The 17,600-nt window shown below is 34.1% G+C and overlaps 2 protein-coding genes across 2 annotated transcripts in view; both read right to left on the bottom strand.

Moving 5' to 3' along the window:
• Positions 1–202: 202 nt before the first annotated feature.
• LOC133175294 (putative uncharacterized protein DDB_G0282133) lies at positions 203–9,239 on the bottom strand. Its single transcript, XM_061310390.1, has 4 exons — positions 6,558–9,239; positions 5,814–6,360; positions 4,009–5,657; positions 203–514 (listed from the first exon to the last, which is right to left on the bottom strand). The coding sequence occupies exons 1-4, from the start codon at positions 9,237–9,239 to the stop codon at positions 203–205; spliced, it is 5,190 nt and encodes a 1,729-aa protein (XP_061166374.1).
• A 5,790-nt stretch (positions 9,240–15,029) lies between these two features.
• LOC133175505 (uncharacterized) overlaps positions 15,030–17,600 on the bottom strand; it is a 32,481-nt gene continuing 29,910 nt past the window's right edge. The window contains exons 14-17 of the mRNA XM_061310620.1: positions 17,362–17,445; positions 16,593–16,680; positions 15,588–15,703; positions 15,030–15,242 (exon numbers count right to left, since the gene is read on the bottom strand). Coding sequence (XP_061166604.1) covers positions 15,104–15,242; positions 15,588–15,703; positions 16,593–16,680; positions 17,362–17,445 — 427 coding nt within the window. The 3' untranslated portion in view covers positions 15,030–15,103. The remainder of the gene's footprint in view (positions 15,243–15,587; positions 15,704–16,592; positions 16,681–17,361; positions 17,446–17,600) is intronic.

Genomic DNA, 17,600 nt, shown 5'->3' with positions numbered 1-17,600 from the left:
CATCTTAGGAAGGCTTGAGGCCCTTTGATAACAAGAACCGGCAGACGAGCATGCACAAAGGGAGGATACCAGAAGTTATAGGCAAGGACCTGATTACAGAAGCTTACATCAGCAGAATAACATCCTCTTACAGTCAATAGTCAATCATTGCTCTCGTCTTCTTACAATGGAGATTTTTTTAGTGGAGCAACATAGACGTCTTTCAGTATAAATGCTTAAGCTTTTTTCGGAGATCCATGTAAGCCCTATACTTTTTTGAATGTTCTATATTTTGAAGTCTGTCAGCTCTTTTAGTATACCCTAGATATCGGCGGACATTATTGTCAAATTTGTTCGCTTTGATCACCATGCTCTCAAAGTCGCCACAACTGTATCCGTAGAAAAAACGGGGGTGGCTTTCAAGTACCCCAGAGAAGTCGAGACAAGTCTTTTGTGGAGACCTAAGAACATCTGCATGCTTCATCTGGTAAAGTTCTCTCAAAATATCATCCACTTTGGACCTCTGTCTCCTCTCCTGTAAAAGAAATTCAAAAGGATTATTTCCCTTTCTCTTCCAGTGCATTATTTGCTGCATTCTAAAGATTCATTAATAATTTGTTCTATAATGTTTTGTTTCACTTAATGAAATAATGTTTTGTGTTTTGTGTGGAAAAGGAAGGAAGTCAATACCTTCTTACATTGGAACCCTGTCATTTTTATTATTCATAGCTTATTATGATAAGCTGCTGAATATAGTTAAAAAAACACCAGACAGGTGCAAATAGAAGTGACTAGAGGATATCTGTTAATTTTGATTTAAAAAAACTGACACATAGAATCAATGCTAGCATAATCATCAACTTCTGCAGACTGGGAGTTATAACTTCCGCTGAGGGAAAATACTCGATCATTAATACATTAATAATTAAGGAAACATGGGCTGAACCAAACTCTCACACTTAAACCTGCATATAATATGTAAATAAAACAAGGACAGGAGACCTGTATATAAATGTAAGAAATCCATACATCTGACTCTGTTCTTTCTATTCAGAAGATATCGAACATAGCAGGAAAATTACTTAATAATCATATAACTAATGGGTGAAAATCTACTTGAAGTGCATGTTTCCAGCATAAAAAACATTACGTTGATAATCAAAATTGTCCTTAATTTCTATTAAATATTTTATTCAATATTTAGAAACCAGATTTTGTCTTTGTACATAATAATCTCAAAATAAGTTCTACTGTTCACGCAATGGGTACGTAATCAATCACAAATTATACCTAATTGAATTCTTTCTAATATTTTGAATAATGAAACATTTAAATTAAAAAATAAGCAATTACTTGTTTCATTTATATTTCCAAAATTAACAATAAGAACTAAGGTTGAATATAAAAAAGTTAAATAAACAAAGGAATTTTTAACGGAAATCAATGAAAATTAGCATAGTTTTTATACCTATCCATAATTAAGCACTAGATATATGAAGTCATCTGTTAATAGTAGATATTGAGTAGATATAATCTCTGGTGAGAGAAAGGAAGGATGCAAATGCAAGACAAAGACAATTCCCTAGAGAAAAAACAAAACTATGTAAAAATACAGAGAATCAATGTAATATGAATGTACTACACTAAGCCAACTGAAAATATTTTAAAATTCAGGGGCCCATATTCTGTAAAACGTACTCCATACTTGTAACTCAGCAACATTTCATGAGATAAAATGGTTTATATAAACTCAAAATTAATGAATTGTAACCCTGTTAAAAGTGGACCAAAGAACAAAAACAGGATTTTAATTGTTCACTCGTCACAGTGCACGAGATCTAGAACACAAAGAGAAAACAGAAATATTGGTGATATCTGCTCATTTGTTGTATTGAAATTCCAAAGTACAAAATGACATACGTGGGACAGGGCAGATTTGAATGGATCATAAAAAGCATTGACTACAAAAGCCCACCCCATAAAAATTCAAATCAACATATGAAAGCAATTACATGTATGGGTTGGAAATAGAATTAAGGTCCGATGAATTAAAGTGCTTGTGACAGGATGAAGAGGCGACCTATTCACAACTTCAGTGATATCTAATCAAATAGTAAGACAGTAACAAGTTGATGTCTGGTAAGCCTTAATGTCCAGGGACCTCTAATTACATAAAAATCTTATGAAATATGCTTTGAATAGATAGGAGACATAATGGCTAGAATGAAAACTTCTTTATATTCAGACTGAGCAGTTAAAATTCGTTATAGCATGAACTATTGTTTGAAGAGAACAGAAACAGAAAAAAAAGCTGAATCAATATCGGATATTATGTAAAAATAATAATTTAAAGTTATTCTAAATGCAAAACTAATATTTATTCATTGCTCTTTGAATACATTTCATGAATACACAACCAAATGTATGTCAATGCCTGATTTCACGTGGTCGTAAGCAAGCAGGCTTTTTTATCAGTTCGATATACCTACTACACTCACTGTTCCACTTTTTTATCAGTTCGATATACCTACTACACTCACTGTTCCACTTTTTTATCATTTCGATATACCTACTACACTCACTGTTCCACTTTTTTATCAGTTCGTTATACCTACTACACTCACTGTTCCACTTTTTTATCAGTTCGATATACCTACTACACTCAATGTTCCACTTTTCCGGACTCGACATTGCTTTTCCGCAAAAAAAAAAACACACTGTTTTCCCCGCGACAAATCATACTGCTATTCTGCAATGATATTTTTTTTTACTTTTCCGCGACTTATTTTAACATGTACTTCTTCTGTTAGCCAAGTTGAAATCTTACACGACAACTCCAACTACATATATCCATGTATATTATCAAAAAACTATCACCAACCATGAACTGCTAAATTCATTCAATTTTTATGAAACCATGAGCTCATACCAACTACTACTAACTAGAACGCTTCGAGGAAGTACAAGAAAGTAAGGTTAATATCGCCAACTGCTTCATGCCAAGCTCTATATCCGTAGCCATTGCAAAATGGCGGGAAAGAGTATCAAATAATGAAGATGGAATATTACTGAAAATTAAAACTTGTTGCGGAAAAGCAGTTTGAAAAAGTCGAGGAAAAGCAGACAGGGGGCTGATATAAAGCGCAGAAGAGCAGAACACTGTTCCACTAGTACTTTTCCACGATTCGACACTGCTTTTCCGAAATAAAAAAGCCCTCTTTACACTTTATCCGCCTATAGAGAATTCTGCAGGGGAGATCACTCTCAAATATTTTCACCAGAGACAGGTTACTAGTGTCACTAATTGTCTGATATATAAGAGAAAAAAACCATATGAATTAAACCTCTTTGCTCCGGATAATCATGTCTTGCCAATGACCTTAGGCGGAATTTTTTTTACGAGAGAAGAAGAAAGATCACTTTTCAGTGGCGAATTACATACACGGTTACTTCTCTTCATATTTCTTTTATCGTCTTAATTACATAAATTTTGTAAAAGTGCATGAGAACATTGTGAATTTTTGAATATATAAAATTACGCTACATTACCATAACTTTTGACTTAATACACACAAAGATAAAATTACGTTGTATTTTACTTTAATTTATAGTCGCCCGTGTGGCGCAGTGGTTAGAACGTCTGCTCTAGAGTCGCGGAGTAAGGAGTGGATCTTTACGTCGCGGGTTCGAATCCCACTGCGGGACGTGGAGACCGGTCCTTCGGATGAGACCGTATAAACCGAGGTCCCGTTTCGCAGTAGGTGCTGGCACAAAAAAGACCCCTCACTGCTCAATGGCCCTAAGTGCCGAGTATAGGTCAAAATTTGTAGCAAGTGGTGGCGTCTCCATATGAGTGAAAAATTCTCGAGAGGGACGTTAAATAACAAACAAACTTTTATTTATTTGGTATTGTGTATGAGTTAAATGGATTATTTTTGAGTCGATACGAGGAGTGTGTAGCTAGCTGAGCATAAGTTAGCACACTCATATAGGGACAGAGAGAAAGAGAGAAGCAAGAGAAAGACTTACTGCTTGTTTGATGAAGTAAAGAACATCGGGATCAAGCTCCTCTCTGAGACTAGTCGTCTCGTGATGCAATCTAATAAATGATCTTTCCCTTCTTTGAACTAGTGGAGGCTCACACTTTAGTGGCGGTAACACAGTCGTCTTTTCTGGGTTGATTTCAGTGTCTGTCTGACAGGATTGCTCTTTCACCTCAGATGAGTTGTGCTTTTCAGCAACATTACTTCCATCAGTGGGCAGCTCAATCACTACCGTAAGATCATTCTCTCGACTTTTGTCATCGTCTCTTATAAGAATCTCAATCCTCTTTGGGCTCGATTTACGAGATTTGGATTCATCACTTGTAGGAGAGGGATCAAGTTTGACTGGAGTATCTGCTATTTCAAGGTTACGATTTAGACACGACAGTTCATATGGAAATTCATTATTGTTCTGTTCCACTTCTTCGTTAACTCTTTCAGACTCTGTTGAATTGATATCTTCCACTCTTTTAGGACTGAGTTTGTCATCCCCCTGTTCTAATCGTTGGTTATCTAGGAAGCTAGAAATATCTTGTTCAGTTTCAAATTTTTCAGAATTAATCTTAGAATGTTCTTCACTTGGATTTGAAGTCTTTAGATTTGCTTCATTGTCAAAACTACTTTCATTGTGAAATGCTTTGTCTTCGAGGTTGTCTGTAAATGCCCCATCCTGAGTGCCTATGACTTTTTCACAATCATAAACTTCTTGATCACCTGTCTTGTTTGTTTTTACCAATGTTGCAAACTCTACAGCATTTTCATTCTTTGGTGTATCTTTTGATTCGTTGCTTTCATTCTTTGTGTCATCTATATTTTTCGTGTGCCCGTTTGCTCTGATATCTTGGAGACTTTCGTCATTTAAGCAAGAGTCGTTTATACCGAAACACTCACTCTGTGTTTCAGCGGACATCTGATTATTATGGATGTTGGGATCTGTAGACTGAACTTGCTTTTCAACAAAATGGTTAGTTAATTCTTCCTCTGATTCGGAACTATCGTTTGATCGTTCTACCAAATCATCAATGTTGCCTGTTGAATTTTTCGTTACTTCTAGATTGCTTGTTTTTTCTTCTTTATTTAAGTGATTTTCCTCGATAATCAAACCTTTTAAATTCTTTTCTATAGCCTTACTCTGATTTGATACATCGGGATTTTCTTCCACCTTCGTGTCTTTTCCTTTTTTGCTTTCGTTTTCCATCTCTGTGTCACTCTCCTCGTCTTGTACATTAGAATGAACAGTCATCCTCGAGTCCTTTCGTTCATGTTCTAGATTTTCAAAGTCCACTTCATTTTTCATGTACGGCATAGCAGAATACACTTCCAACCTCGTTTCTTTTCGTTCATTTTTGCAATTTTTCAGATCTTTTTCCATGTTATTATTTGATACATAGCGGTTTTCTACTTCATTTGTTGCTTTTTCTCCACAAACTTTATTTTCATGATCTATTTTGTTGGGTTCCTTGTTTTGGTTTGATACATCAAGATTCCTTTCAGCCATCACTTCTTTTCGATGTGAGCTTTTATTTTCCATTTCTTCATCATTGTTCTCGCTTGGTAAATCAGGATTTTCTTTCTCTAGTATTTCTCTTCGGGTAGAACTTTTCTTTCCCAGATTTTCACCATTGCTCTTGTTAACTTCATTTATTTTTTCTTCAATTTCTGTTTCGTTTTCTTTATAAACTTCATTTTTTGAATATGTTCTAGTTTTTTCGACTGGTTCCTGGGAATTTTCTTCCACGGTCTTTTCTTTTCGTTGATAGTTTTTATTTTCAAGATCTGTTTGTATATAACCGTTTAGTTCAGGATGAGGTTCTTCTTTCCGTTTTTGGTCTTCACAGCCCTTATTTTCTAGATGTGTTTCATTTTCCTCGACTGGTACATGAAGATTTTGTTTAAAACTCATATCTTGTCCTTTGTAGTCTATATTTTCCATCTCTTTCCCATCGCTTTCACCAGGTCCTTTTCCTTTTTGTATGTCTGGGCTCTCCTTCCCATCATTTTCACTAGGTCTTTTTCCTCTTTGTAAGTCTTGACTCTCCTCTCCTTCGCTTTCGTAATGTTTGTCATTTTCTGAATAAATCTGTATTTTCTTTGGAAAAGATTCTTCCATAGCCTGTTTTGAGTTTTCTGTTCGTGTTTGTTGAATCTCCTGGCTCTTAAGCCATCTTTCGAGAACTGCTACTTCGCTAAACTGACGTGATTTAGGATTTTTGTATAGTTTGGCGTTATAAGTTCTCACATCTTGCAGCGATCTCACGAACATTTCAGAGCATTCTTGTTCCTCCTTCATCAAAGACTTCATACTTGCCGCCAGCGATCTGTAGTCGTCGTTACTAATCTGCAGAAACAAAATGATATTCCAATAGAAAAGAGCCAGAGCATTTTTAACGCAAACATCAGTGATAAAACAAATTGTATGGTTGTTTTACCTTTCTCCAGTAGCTTTGAAATGCATTTTCTAAGGACAATTATAAAGAACCCAAGTTTAATCAATTTGTTTTTCAATGCATAATCAATTTATTTTTCAATACTTACTTTTGACATTCTAGATGAACACTTTGAACTATAGACAGCAGTAGCTTCTGGAAGATCTAAAGTCTTATTTCCTTGTTTGTCTGAGACATTGTAAATATTTAATTCCGTCTGTGTGTTGGAAATAACGTTTTTATCTTGATTCTCGGAGTTCACTTCTCTTGATTGTGGAACTGAGCTCTCATTCAGCTTTTCATTATCTGTGAGTTTCATACCATTTGTATGTTTTATATCTAATTTATTTTGTTTTAATGTTATTTTTTCGCTTTCACCACCATTTGGATCACCTACATCTGTTGTTGTGATATCCTGCGATGAACCATCAGTTTGATAGACTTTATTTGTGTCTGGTGACAATTGTGTCTCGCTAGTGTTGGTTTCTCGATCATTCAATAGTTGGACATGTTTAAGATGATTCGATGCGTGTCTTTGATCCTCATCTCCAGATCTGTCATCACAAGAACTATCTCTACTCTGTGTATGAACCACTTCAGATGATTTAATTGTGGGGAAAATTTCGTTTGGGTCTTTGTGTGACATATTTATTGAGGGAATCTCCTTTTCATGCGATATATTAGAAGGATTCTCCTTTCGGTCGTTGTGTGACGTATATGTGGAGGGAATATCCTTTGGTTCGTTGAATGATCCATTTGTAGAGAGAATCTCCACTGAATCTTTCTTTGATATATTTGTAGAGAGAATCTCCTTTGGGTCTTTGTGTGACGTATTCGTGGAGGGAACCTCCTTTGGTTCATTTTGTGATGTATTTGTAAAATGGATCTCCTTTGGATTTCTGAGTAATGTATTTTTAGAGGGAATCATCTTTGACTCTTTCTGTGACGTATTTGCAGAGGGAATCTTCTTTGGGTCTTTATGTGACGTTTTTGTTGAGGGATTCTTGTTTGGGTCTTTCCGTGACGTATTTATGGAGGAAATGCCCTTTTGGTGTGATGGATTAGAGGGAGTCTCTTTTGGATTTTTGTATGATGCTCTTGAAGAAATCTTTTTTTGGTCTTTGAGTGATGTATTTGTAGAGGAAGTCTTCTTTGGCTCTTTGTGTGAAGTATTTGTCGAAGGAATCTCCTGAGGGTCTTTGTATGATGCATTAGAGGAAATTTTCTTTTTGTCATTTTGTGGTGTATTTGTTAAGGGAATCTCTTGAGGGTCTTTGTCTGGTGTTTTAGAGGAAATACTTTTTTGATCTTTGAGTGGTGCATCTGTGGGGGAAATCTCCTCGGGGTCTTTGAGCGATGTATATCTAGAGCGAATCTCCTTTGTATCTTTGTGTGATGTATCTGTTGAGAGAATCTCCTTTGGGTCTTTGAGTGATGTATTTGTAGAGGAAATATTCTTTGGGTCTTTTTGTGATATCGTAGGGGATATATCCTCTAGGTCCTTGTGTGTATTTGGACAGAGAATCTCTATTGAATATTTCTGTGATGTATTTGTAGATGAAATTCCCTTTGGCTCTTTATTTGTAGATGGAACCTCTTGTGTAGAGGCTATCTCCTTTGGATTTTTGTGTACTTTTTCTGTTGATAGAATCTCCTTTGGGTCTTTGTGTGATATATTTTCGCTGTCATTAATCGCGGTGACTTTGCCTGACGACACATTTGGAGTCACACTTTCTATGGTTTCTCTATTATCTTTCGTTTTCGTTTCTTTAGGATTTCCACTTAATTCATTTCTGTCGTCGACATTTTTGAATGATTCTCTATTTCTAAAACCTCCTGATTTAACATTGTACGTTGCTCTTTTATTTATGTCTGCATTGTTGGTTTTTTTGGTTTGACCATCTTCGAAATGAGATTCAACTGAAACCTGTAATCGATCTATATCACCATGACGACCATCAGATTCCTTGTCTTTATTTTCTTTAGCTGGCTCTCCTACCTGCAATATAACGACGTTATTTTGCTTCCTCCCACTTTTTCCTCTTGTTATTTCAACCCTGATTACCTGGTCGTCCTTAACGTCTCTCTCAATTGTTCGATCTTGATCTTGTTTTGCAGTTTCCGATAACCAAAGGTCTTCAAAATTTCTATCATTTTTCATCAATATAGATTCTTGCCGCAACCCTTTACTTTTGGAAATCGATTCTTGCTGAACATCATAATTCACTGAGCCCGACCTACTCCCAGGGTAAGAAGAGGAAGGAATGGAGTTGAGGGTCCTTGTTGACCTGCTTGTCCTTCGGCTACGCCCGCTTTTTAAACTCCTGCTCTGATTACCTCCTTCTTCCTCAAGAGCCCTTAATTTGTCTTCTTTGGTGAAACTGCTCCCTTCATTGTCTTGAATCACAGAAAAGCGGCGACGTTTGGCAAACCCACGGGGTATATGATCTATGTTGGGTTCATCTGGCGCAATACCGCATAACTCTTTGTCTATGACGTTTTGTATGGCGTTTTTGCGGGATTCGTCGTACCATTTTGAGTTACGGCTATGTCGTGTTTGTTCCCGCCTGATGCGAAGCGGATACAAAGCCGATGTCTCTTCATCTAGTGTTCTGTTATCATCAATTGTGGACAGCTGACTCGTGCGTCTTTCAATTTTAGTTTTATCTTCACTTATTACTTGTCTGTTATTAACGTCACTTTTAATGTCCTCTACAGCGGTTTCGTTTCGCTTTATGCGTTCTGTTTTAATGAAGTCAGCTAACGAGGACCTTCTTCTTTTTGCATCCATCTACAACGGGACAAAGTTAATTAGGAGCCAGTAATTAAGTTATAACAAAAGAATCAATTAAGCTTCAAACTTAGCGAAGCAAATTTTGTAACAATGAGTTGGCCGATTCTTTAAGAAGCCTTATTCAACAATCCTAACAAAAAGGAAATATCGTAGACATTGTATGTCTTTCTGTCCATGTTCCTATTAAAGAAAGAAGGTGAAAAAAAGGTAAATGAGTGGTCCAAAGTTATAAATACAAAATTATTTCTGAATAGACCGGCTTTTATTCATTCATCTATTCGATCCATACATGAAGCAAAGCTTTTAAAAGAAGTATTTATTCATTGGTGTATCATAATTATAGACTTCTTTAGAGACTTTTCTCTTTAAAATTGATTAGTATTTTCTGTGTGTATTTTCACGTTTGATATTTCTTTAGGGTTCAAAGTAAATATGCTTCCAGTTTAGCTGTAAACCAAAATCCACGCTCCTTTTTCTGACATTAAGAACTAATACAAATGCGAAATTTTTGCTTCATTTGAGAAATAATCTTAGCGACCTAGATTAACAATGATAACAAATTAATAGAAGTCTAATTAATTATTCATAATATTAAAGTCTATACTTTAACTTTCATTTCTTCTATTGATGTCATGATTTCCGTGTAAAAAAACGTTATTAAAACTGTATAATCTTGAATATTTATTTTAAAAAACTATCTACTCAGTTTATGCACGTTTGGAAGACATATTATTACAAAAAGTGAAACACTTGATTATTAAATCGAGATATGGTTAATAATAAGTATAGAGAAGAAAAGGTAATAAATAACATGTTATCCAGCTCAGAAATTTAACATTTAAATGCAACTTTTTGAAAAAAAAGAGATAAAAGCATTGCTTCAAAAAATATTGGAATTTGAGAACTTTTTAAACATACTTCCATAAAATTTATTCATACATTGTTATAATCAAATTGAAAAAGAACAACAAAATTATTCATACCTTCAGAGCTAACAAAGATCTCCCATGTTCATTTATCCTAAAATGTTGTAACTTTTTTGGATTAAAGACTAAGACCAAGTGAGATTTAAACTAAGGGATGTATACCGTAACCATCAAATATCTTGCTAATCAATGTCTGCCCTGAGTTTCCAATGAGGCCATGCTAGAACAACGTAACAGCGAAATTCGATTTCACAGATTGAACACTGACACCCACAGTTTTTAATAACAAAACGCCAATTAGATACACAGTGTATACGATATCTAAACAATGTATCAATTTGAAGTACATCAAAATTTCCAATCTTCTGGTATGTACATTAGAAAAAAAAATATTTGTTTATTGGAATCCAGATGCATGATATATTTGGTTATTCAACTCAGAGTTATGTTTTGGCAGTGGTTTAAAGAGTAAACAGATTGAGAGACATCAAATGTCTACTTGATGGTGTTTTTATATCGATTTCTTTTTAAATATATTATTGTATTTTTAATATTATTTCTTTTGAATAGAACAACTTAATGAAAAATATTTACTCAACAGTAAATAAAAAGCCTGAAAGCAAACAACGTGATGAGCTTGTATCCCTCATTAGTTGGGACTGCCTTCAAAATATGGTCAACTGATGTCATTGGCGTAAGACGAAAGGGCACATAGCAGAAATTTGAAACTGTACATGTTATTTTAGAATTTTATCATTTTTTGAAAGATATAGTTTCATAACTGCAACGGTGTGTGCAAACAAATTGAGTAACGCTAACGAGTGTTACTCAATTTGTTTGCTTACACTGTTGTATTTCAAAAAATGATAATTCAATGCTTACATTTACATTTTTTCAACTCATTGTCTTGTCTATGTTTCATATTTCAAAATCCCTGTTTTATTCTTCGGATAAGTTACAATTAATAGAAGAGCCATTGCAACATCTACGTTCCTTGTGAACGTGAGAATTTTGATTTTCGCTTTTAACGTTACACTTGCACGACGTTCAACGTTAGTGACGTCAGAAAAAAAATACTTTAACTTTTTGGCCTCGCCGTCCGTATGATGGTGTATGGAATGCCGTAGCTTTCTACACACTTTTGTAGCAAAATACAAGTGGAATAATGATATACTTACTAAAAACAAACAACATTTATTTCAAAAAATATGCCATATATATATATATATATATATATATATATATATATATATATATATATATATATATATATATATATATATATATATATATATATATATATATATATGTATGTATGTATATAAACTCAATCCACACTTACAAATGGATTATTTATATATCGCAAGTTTGTCCGATTGTTATAGGGATTTTTACGAATGAACAATATATTAAGTTTCATGGAAAGTTGTTTCTTCGCACTTGAAATCATCAAACATTACAAGAGAGGGAGAGAGAAAATGAAAGAGACAGCTAGCTATCATCAGTCTAGCTGCAGATCTGATTCTCTGGTCTGAAAAATTGGAATGAACGACCGTAGAGCTACAGTTCCAACCACTAAAAAAATTGTATACTTATTGCAAAAAAGTGCGCTGTTTCTCGGTTGTTCTTCTACAAAACTGTATGTACAAGTCAATGCAAAGCGCTTTGGACCAAATTGTCTTACCATCCAAAATGGCAGTATAAATAGGCAAAATGGTCTCAATTCCAGGCCCAGAAGAGCTATTAACAACGGTTTTGGAGAATGTTAGTTAAAACACGATTTGTAATATTTTGAGATGACCTATTATCAATGGATAGCACTGTAGTTCTCTGGTTGTCCATCTCATTTTTTTTCTCAGACCAGCGAGCTGCAGATCTGCAGCTATCATCAATCAATGTACTGACAAAGTCAATAAAGAACTGGATCGGGTGAGATAAGGGGAAAGTCAGCTGCAAGAGAGATGACTTTCAAGATGTGTTTGTGAAACAAAAAATAAGGTCTTGTCACTACACATGTGAAATATGAAAGCATTTGCACCAACCATTTAGAAAATATGGCAAAGATTAAAAGTTTTTCAAAATTATGCCATTCTCTAAGTTCAAGGTCATGAGGCCAAAAATACTGGTACCAAAGGCGCTTGCCCGGGATTTCATCTAGTTAATTTAAAAAAAAAATTATGAAAGCCGTAGCACCAACGGTTCAAAAGTTACGGAGAAAGTTTATACTAACGAAGGACAAATTGAAAGGTCAAAGTCAGAAATCAAAAATATTGGTACCTAAAGGAAGGTTTTGTTAAAAGAAATACACGATGATATATGAAAGCTTTAGCACTAATCATTCAAAGTTATGGCCAAGGTTAAGGTTTAACAAAAGTAGATCAAACTCCAAAGTCAAGGTAAAAAGGTAAGTGAAATATAAAATCTCTAGAACCGACCGTTTAAAAGCTATGGCTTAGGTTCATTTTTGGTAAAATTTTGCAAACTTTGGTTAAACTTCAAGGTCAAGAGGTCAAGTACAGTGGAATCATCATTGTTCGTGGGGGAATAATGTTCGTGGATTTCGTGGACAAAGTTATCCATGAATTTACATTCCCACGAACAATGATTTAGTTAACATAATTTTAAATTGATTTACATGTATGTATTTATGAGTTACCCACGAAATTGCGTCCCTCGAACTAACAAAATTTTGCTTTCCCACGAACATTGACCACCACGAATTAAAATGATTCCACAGTTTGTACCCAAAAAGAAAGGTCACAAGGAATACACGTGAAATATGAAAGCCCCAGACATTCAATAGTTATGGGCAATGGTTAAAGTTTTTACGGACCAACAGATCAACAGACAAACAGGCAGACAGGCGGATGGATAGACCAAATACTATATGTCCCGAAAAGGGAATTGCTTAAGGTCAAGATCTAGTAAATGAGAGGAGCCTACAGATTTCTCAACTTTGAGAAATAAATTCCTTTAAAGATGCTTAAGTATAGCTTGGTCAAATAAGGTGTATCGGGGCATATTTTATAGGTAAACAAGACGAAAAATCATATTTTAAACTGTCTTTTTTGATGAAAAATTAATAAAGTCAGTCATGAATATGGTAGTTTTTTTCTTTATTGGACAAAGGAAATGTATCCAGATTGCCTACAGTCTCTCAGAAAACGGTAATTTGTTTGTTCTTATCCTCTTCTTTAAATTAAATTTCAAATTGAATATAGGTTTCGGGATTAATTTTAATATGATTTTAAATTGAATTCCATGAAAAAAACTTTATTTTCTTCATAATTCTATTAGAGCCGTAAAGTACGTGAAAAAGAAAGTTTAAACTGATTATGACGTCATAATGGATCTAGCACCAAAAAGACAGTCTAAAGTCATTTACTAGATCTTGCCCTTAATATCATCATGTTGTCAAAGGTAGATCGGTGTTTTACGGGGAGGGGTCATATAAAGCAGTTCAATACCATCTCCATGTAAATGTAAATTATGCTTTTTGTGGAAATGGTTAATTGTTTTGTTTTAACGACATTATTTCATGTTGGTCTTCCCCAGAGAAGGTAAAATAATACAGGCAGGTATTACAAAGGCCTACAGGTGTGGTTAATAGAGGTAAATACACCTTGGCCGAATACACGAGTATGCAGAGGTGAGTAAACATAGCAGAAACCTTTGCAGGTTCTCCGAATATATTTGCTGAAAGGAAAACGAAACGCAGGGTACATAATTTACGAAATATTTTTGATTGCGTGGCCGAAAATTATCACAACTGGTCACAGGCTGCATTAAAATTGCTGTTCAAAATAACTCAACCGTGAAAAGCATGACGTAACGTAGGAAAAGTGTTGAAAAGCCAGTAACACGTGCATATTGATGAAGACAGATTTGTTAATACATTTTCAGAACCACTTGATGAACTGTGGAGGTACACATATCTTTTTTCGATATTTACATTCAATATGAATTTCTTAAAATCATGGTACGGCTGACGGAAGTTCCAAATGGTCTGGTAATTGAATTGCAGTATAATCAGATATCCTGGTATTCATCTCTGAGTGATTCCATTTACATTTCTATTTCTCACCTTTTGGGCTTTTATGATCAAAGCCCACTACCACCACCCCACCCGCTTCCCAAGAAAAATAATTGTAAGAAATCAAAAGAATGTGAAACAAACTATATATTTTTACAACTTCAGCTCATAAATTTAAGAAAAATAATGTTCCGTTTCAATAAAATGGATACAACACACATCTAATGACGACGGAGAAATTTCATAATAGCCAATGATTTCGAATTTTCTAATTTTGGGATAATTTACTACAATTTCAAATGTTTTTGTAGACTTTTTAAATGTTTTTGTAGATTTCAACGGACATGAATTGATAAAAGCATATCTGCATTTATACACTACACGACCCCCCAAACTCTGTTATTATGTACATTTGTACAGTATATACAATATATAAGACGGGTAATCAATTTCTATCTACAGCATATTAAACCTTTAAAAGTAAAGCAAATATTCACATTGAGATAGTATTTGCTTTGTTTTATAATGCGTGAGTAATATCAATTAGCTTCAACTGAAATCACAAATTGATTGCCGACAGAGAAATTTTACTGAGCTGCACAAAGGAGTATGCTAGTAAATTCACAGAGAGAAATTAAAAATATTTGGGTAATAGATCAATGTCCTTCCCTCAACGAGGTTCGATTCCATTAGAATTTTAAAAACACCGTGTTTTTATCAGCGTCCCAATAATTAGTATCTCTTGATTACTGTTCGTTATCTCCATATTTCACTCTAAAAAATATTAAATATCAATAAGCAAATCAAAGGGATGCAAATATCTTCTGTTTTAATTTGAATAGAATACAATTGAGATATATCGAAATAAACTGTTTTCTAATAAACTGGTGGTGGTCTTCCGCTCAGAAGAAGGGTTTGTAACAGACTTTCTCCCGCCGACTACTGGCTTTGATCGCCTTAAATACAGACATAAAGAGGCTTGGGAACTTGGAGAGGAAATACTTGGTCGGTTCTTCTAAAATCTCACGGGCAGCTTCAGTTCTGAATAAAACAAACGAAAACTAAATTACTGTAGATCAATAAATTTTCGCCACACCTTATTGTGACACCTTATTTTCGCGAAATAGACATATACTCTTTATTAGCAAGACAAAATTTTCACGAATTGTGGTTACTGCTATGTAAACTGATATGTACGCGAGAATTATATTTTCGCGAGCACGTTGCCTCGCGTAAGTTCTCGCGAATAAAACGTGATATACAGTAATTAAAGCTTTGTTCACTTATTGGTTTGCCTCCTTTTATTATTCTATCACTAATTCACATTAGAGTTACTTGTTAGCAGTTATCCTTAACGATGTTGGACAAATATAAAGTTTAACTTACAGCTTCTCGAAGTGGAGACAACAGTTGTAGATAAACAGAACCAGCTCTACAAGAGTACACTTGTACTGACGGAATGACCTCATCTCCTGCATCAGTATCGGCTCCACATGACTGGTCTGTATATCATAAATCAGAAGGCATTTGACACTAATATAAATTCATGTCTTTGTTTTAATATAACTTTTCTTTCTCAATCTAATGATTACTAATTCAGTAATTCTTGAAATGTATCCAGTCTAACTGTCCACAGATCAAAGACATTGTATAGCTATAGCGCAACTATAATGCATGAATACATTAACTTGATTGAAAAACAAAAAGTTGTCTTAAAGTTTTAAATAAAAAAAATGAAATGACATTTTGAAAAAATCGGTTAGCCTAAAATCCTGATATTTCCATAATTTGACTCTAATCAATTACTTTAATCTCTCATTAATTCGACTCTATTTCATCACAGTTAACCTATTATTAATTTGAATCATTTACATAATAAATTATGCACTTATTATAGGATTTTCATAATGCTAATTGTTAATTTGTGTCTATTTCATCAGGTCCCTTCACTTAAAAAATCGACTCTATTTCATCAGGTCCATTCTGTGGATTTATTTTAACATGTACATATCTTATATTTCATCATGTTCATTCACTTATTTATTTGACAGTACTTCACCATATTTATTCAATTATATTTTAGTATTAATTTGACAGTATTTTTCACCATGTTTATTTACTTCATTATTCATTTGACTCTATTTCATCGCTGACTACTAGTACTTTATTGACTCTTTTTCACCATGTACATTTTATCTGTTACTTTAATATTATTTATCTGACTCTATCCTATCATGTTCATTCATCATTACTATTCACGTATTCTTTCCACTGACCCATTGATTCATAGTTTCGTCCGGCTCGGCAGAATTCAGTGTATCTATTATTGTAACTTCACTTTTAAATTTGACGGTATTACATCATGTTCAATATATTCACTGTTTTACTGACCCATTCATTCATAGTCTCGTCCTGCTCGGCAGAATTCAGTATATCTATCATCGTAACAGCACCACTCACAGCTCCAGATGTAGGCACTCTGTAGAGGGAAAAAACGAGAGGTCCATAAGCCACAACCCTTACCTGAGTTACCTTTCTCTTCCTAAAGTTCATAATTACTAGTAAAAATTTTCCCTGTTTTGACCTATTATTTGACAAATCTTAATTCTATATGTGTACGGTGCCCATCTGTCTTTTTTTCTGACTGTAAATTGTGTACATGTTCATTTTTTTTTCTAGAACTATTAAACTGATTTTAAGTAGGCTTAGTGATTATATATAGCATTTTCAATGAAAAACGAAGAAAGTCTGGTATAAATAGGAGTTTTTTTTCCGTCCCAGACAAAGGAAATGTATCGGTATTGCCTATAGTCTCTAAGAAAACGGGTTTTTTTTTTTTAAATCTTCTTGGTCTCTTCTTTAAATGATATTAAATTGAATATAGGTATAGGGGTTACTTTTGACATGATTTCAAATTGAATTCCATGAAAATACTACATTTCCAACATAATTCTATTATAGCTATCAAGTACGGGAAAAATTATGTTTAAATCAATTGTCACTTCATAATGGATCTAGCACCAAAAAGACAATCTAAACTCATTTATTAGATATTGACCTTAATTTCAGTAGATTAATAAAATATTGAGTTGTGGTCACCGAAAAAAAATAACCGTTCTGGGATCATTAAAATAATAATAAGAAATAAACTCATACAGACCCATGTTTCATGTCTCTAAGAACATCTGACCCAGCAATCAGAACAAATCGGAGCTTTTTCTCATCGGCCCAGAAATAAGGGTGTCTGAAAGATCAAAAATGGAAATGTACAACTTTATTTACCTCTTATTGTGAGATTGACGCCACACAAAAAATACTACATGTATTTTTGCCAATAACAACGGTGATTCAGTTCACTTGGAATGCAGAGGATAAGGAAAGTATGTCGTGTACATGTAA

Source organism: Saccostrea echinata, unplaced genomic scaffold, assembly GCF_033153115.1.
Source record: "Saccostrea echinata isolate AGI-Se365-2 ecotype Australia unplaced genomic scaffold, CSIRO_AGI_Sech_v1 ptg000062l, whole genome shotgun sequence".
Lineage (NCBI taxonomy): Eukaryota > Metazoa > Mollusca > Bivalvia > Ostreida > Ostreidae > Saccostrea > Saccostrea echinata.
The sequence above is the reverse complement of the archived record's forward strand: the minus strand, read 5'-3'. Positions and strand labels throughout refer to the sequence as shown.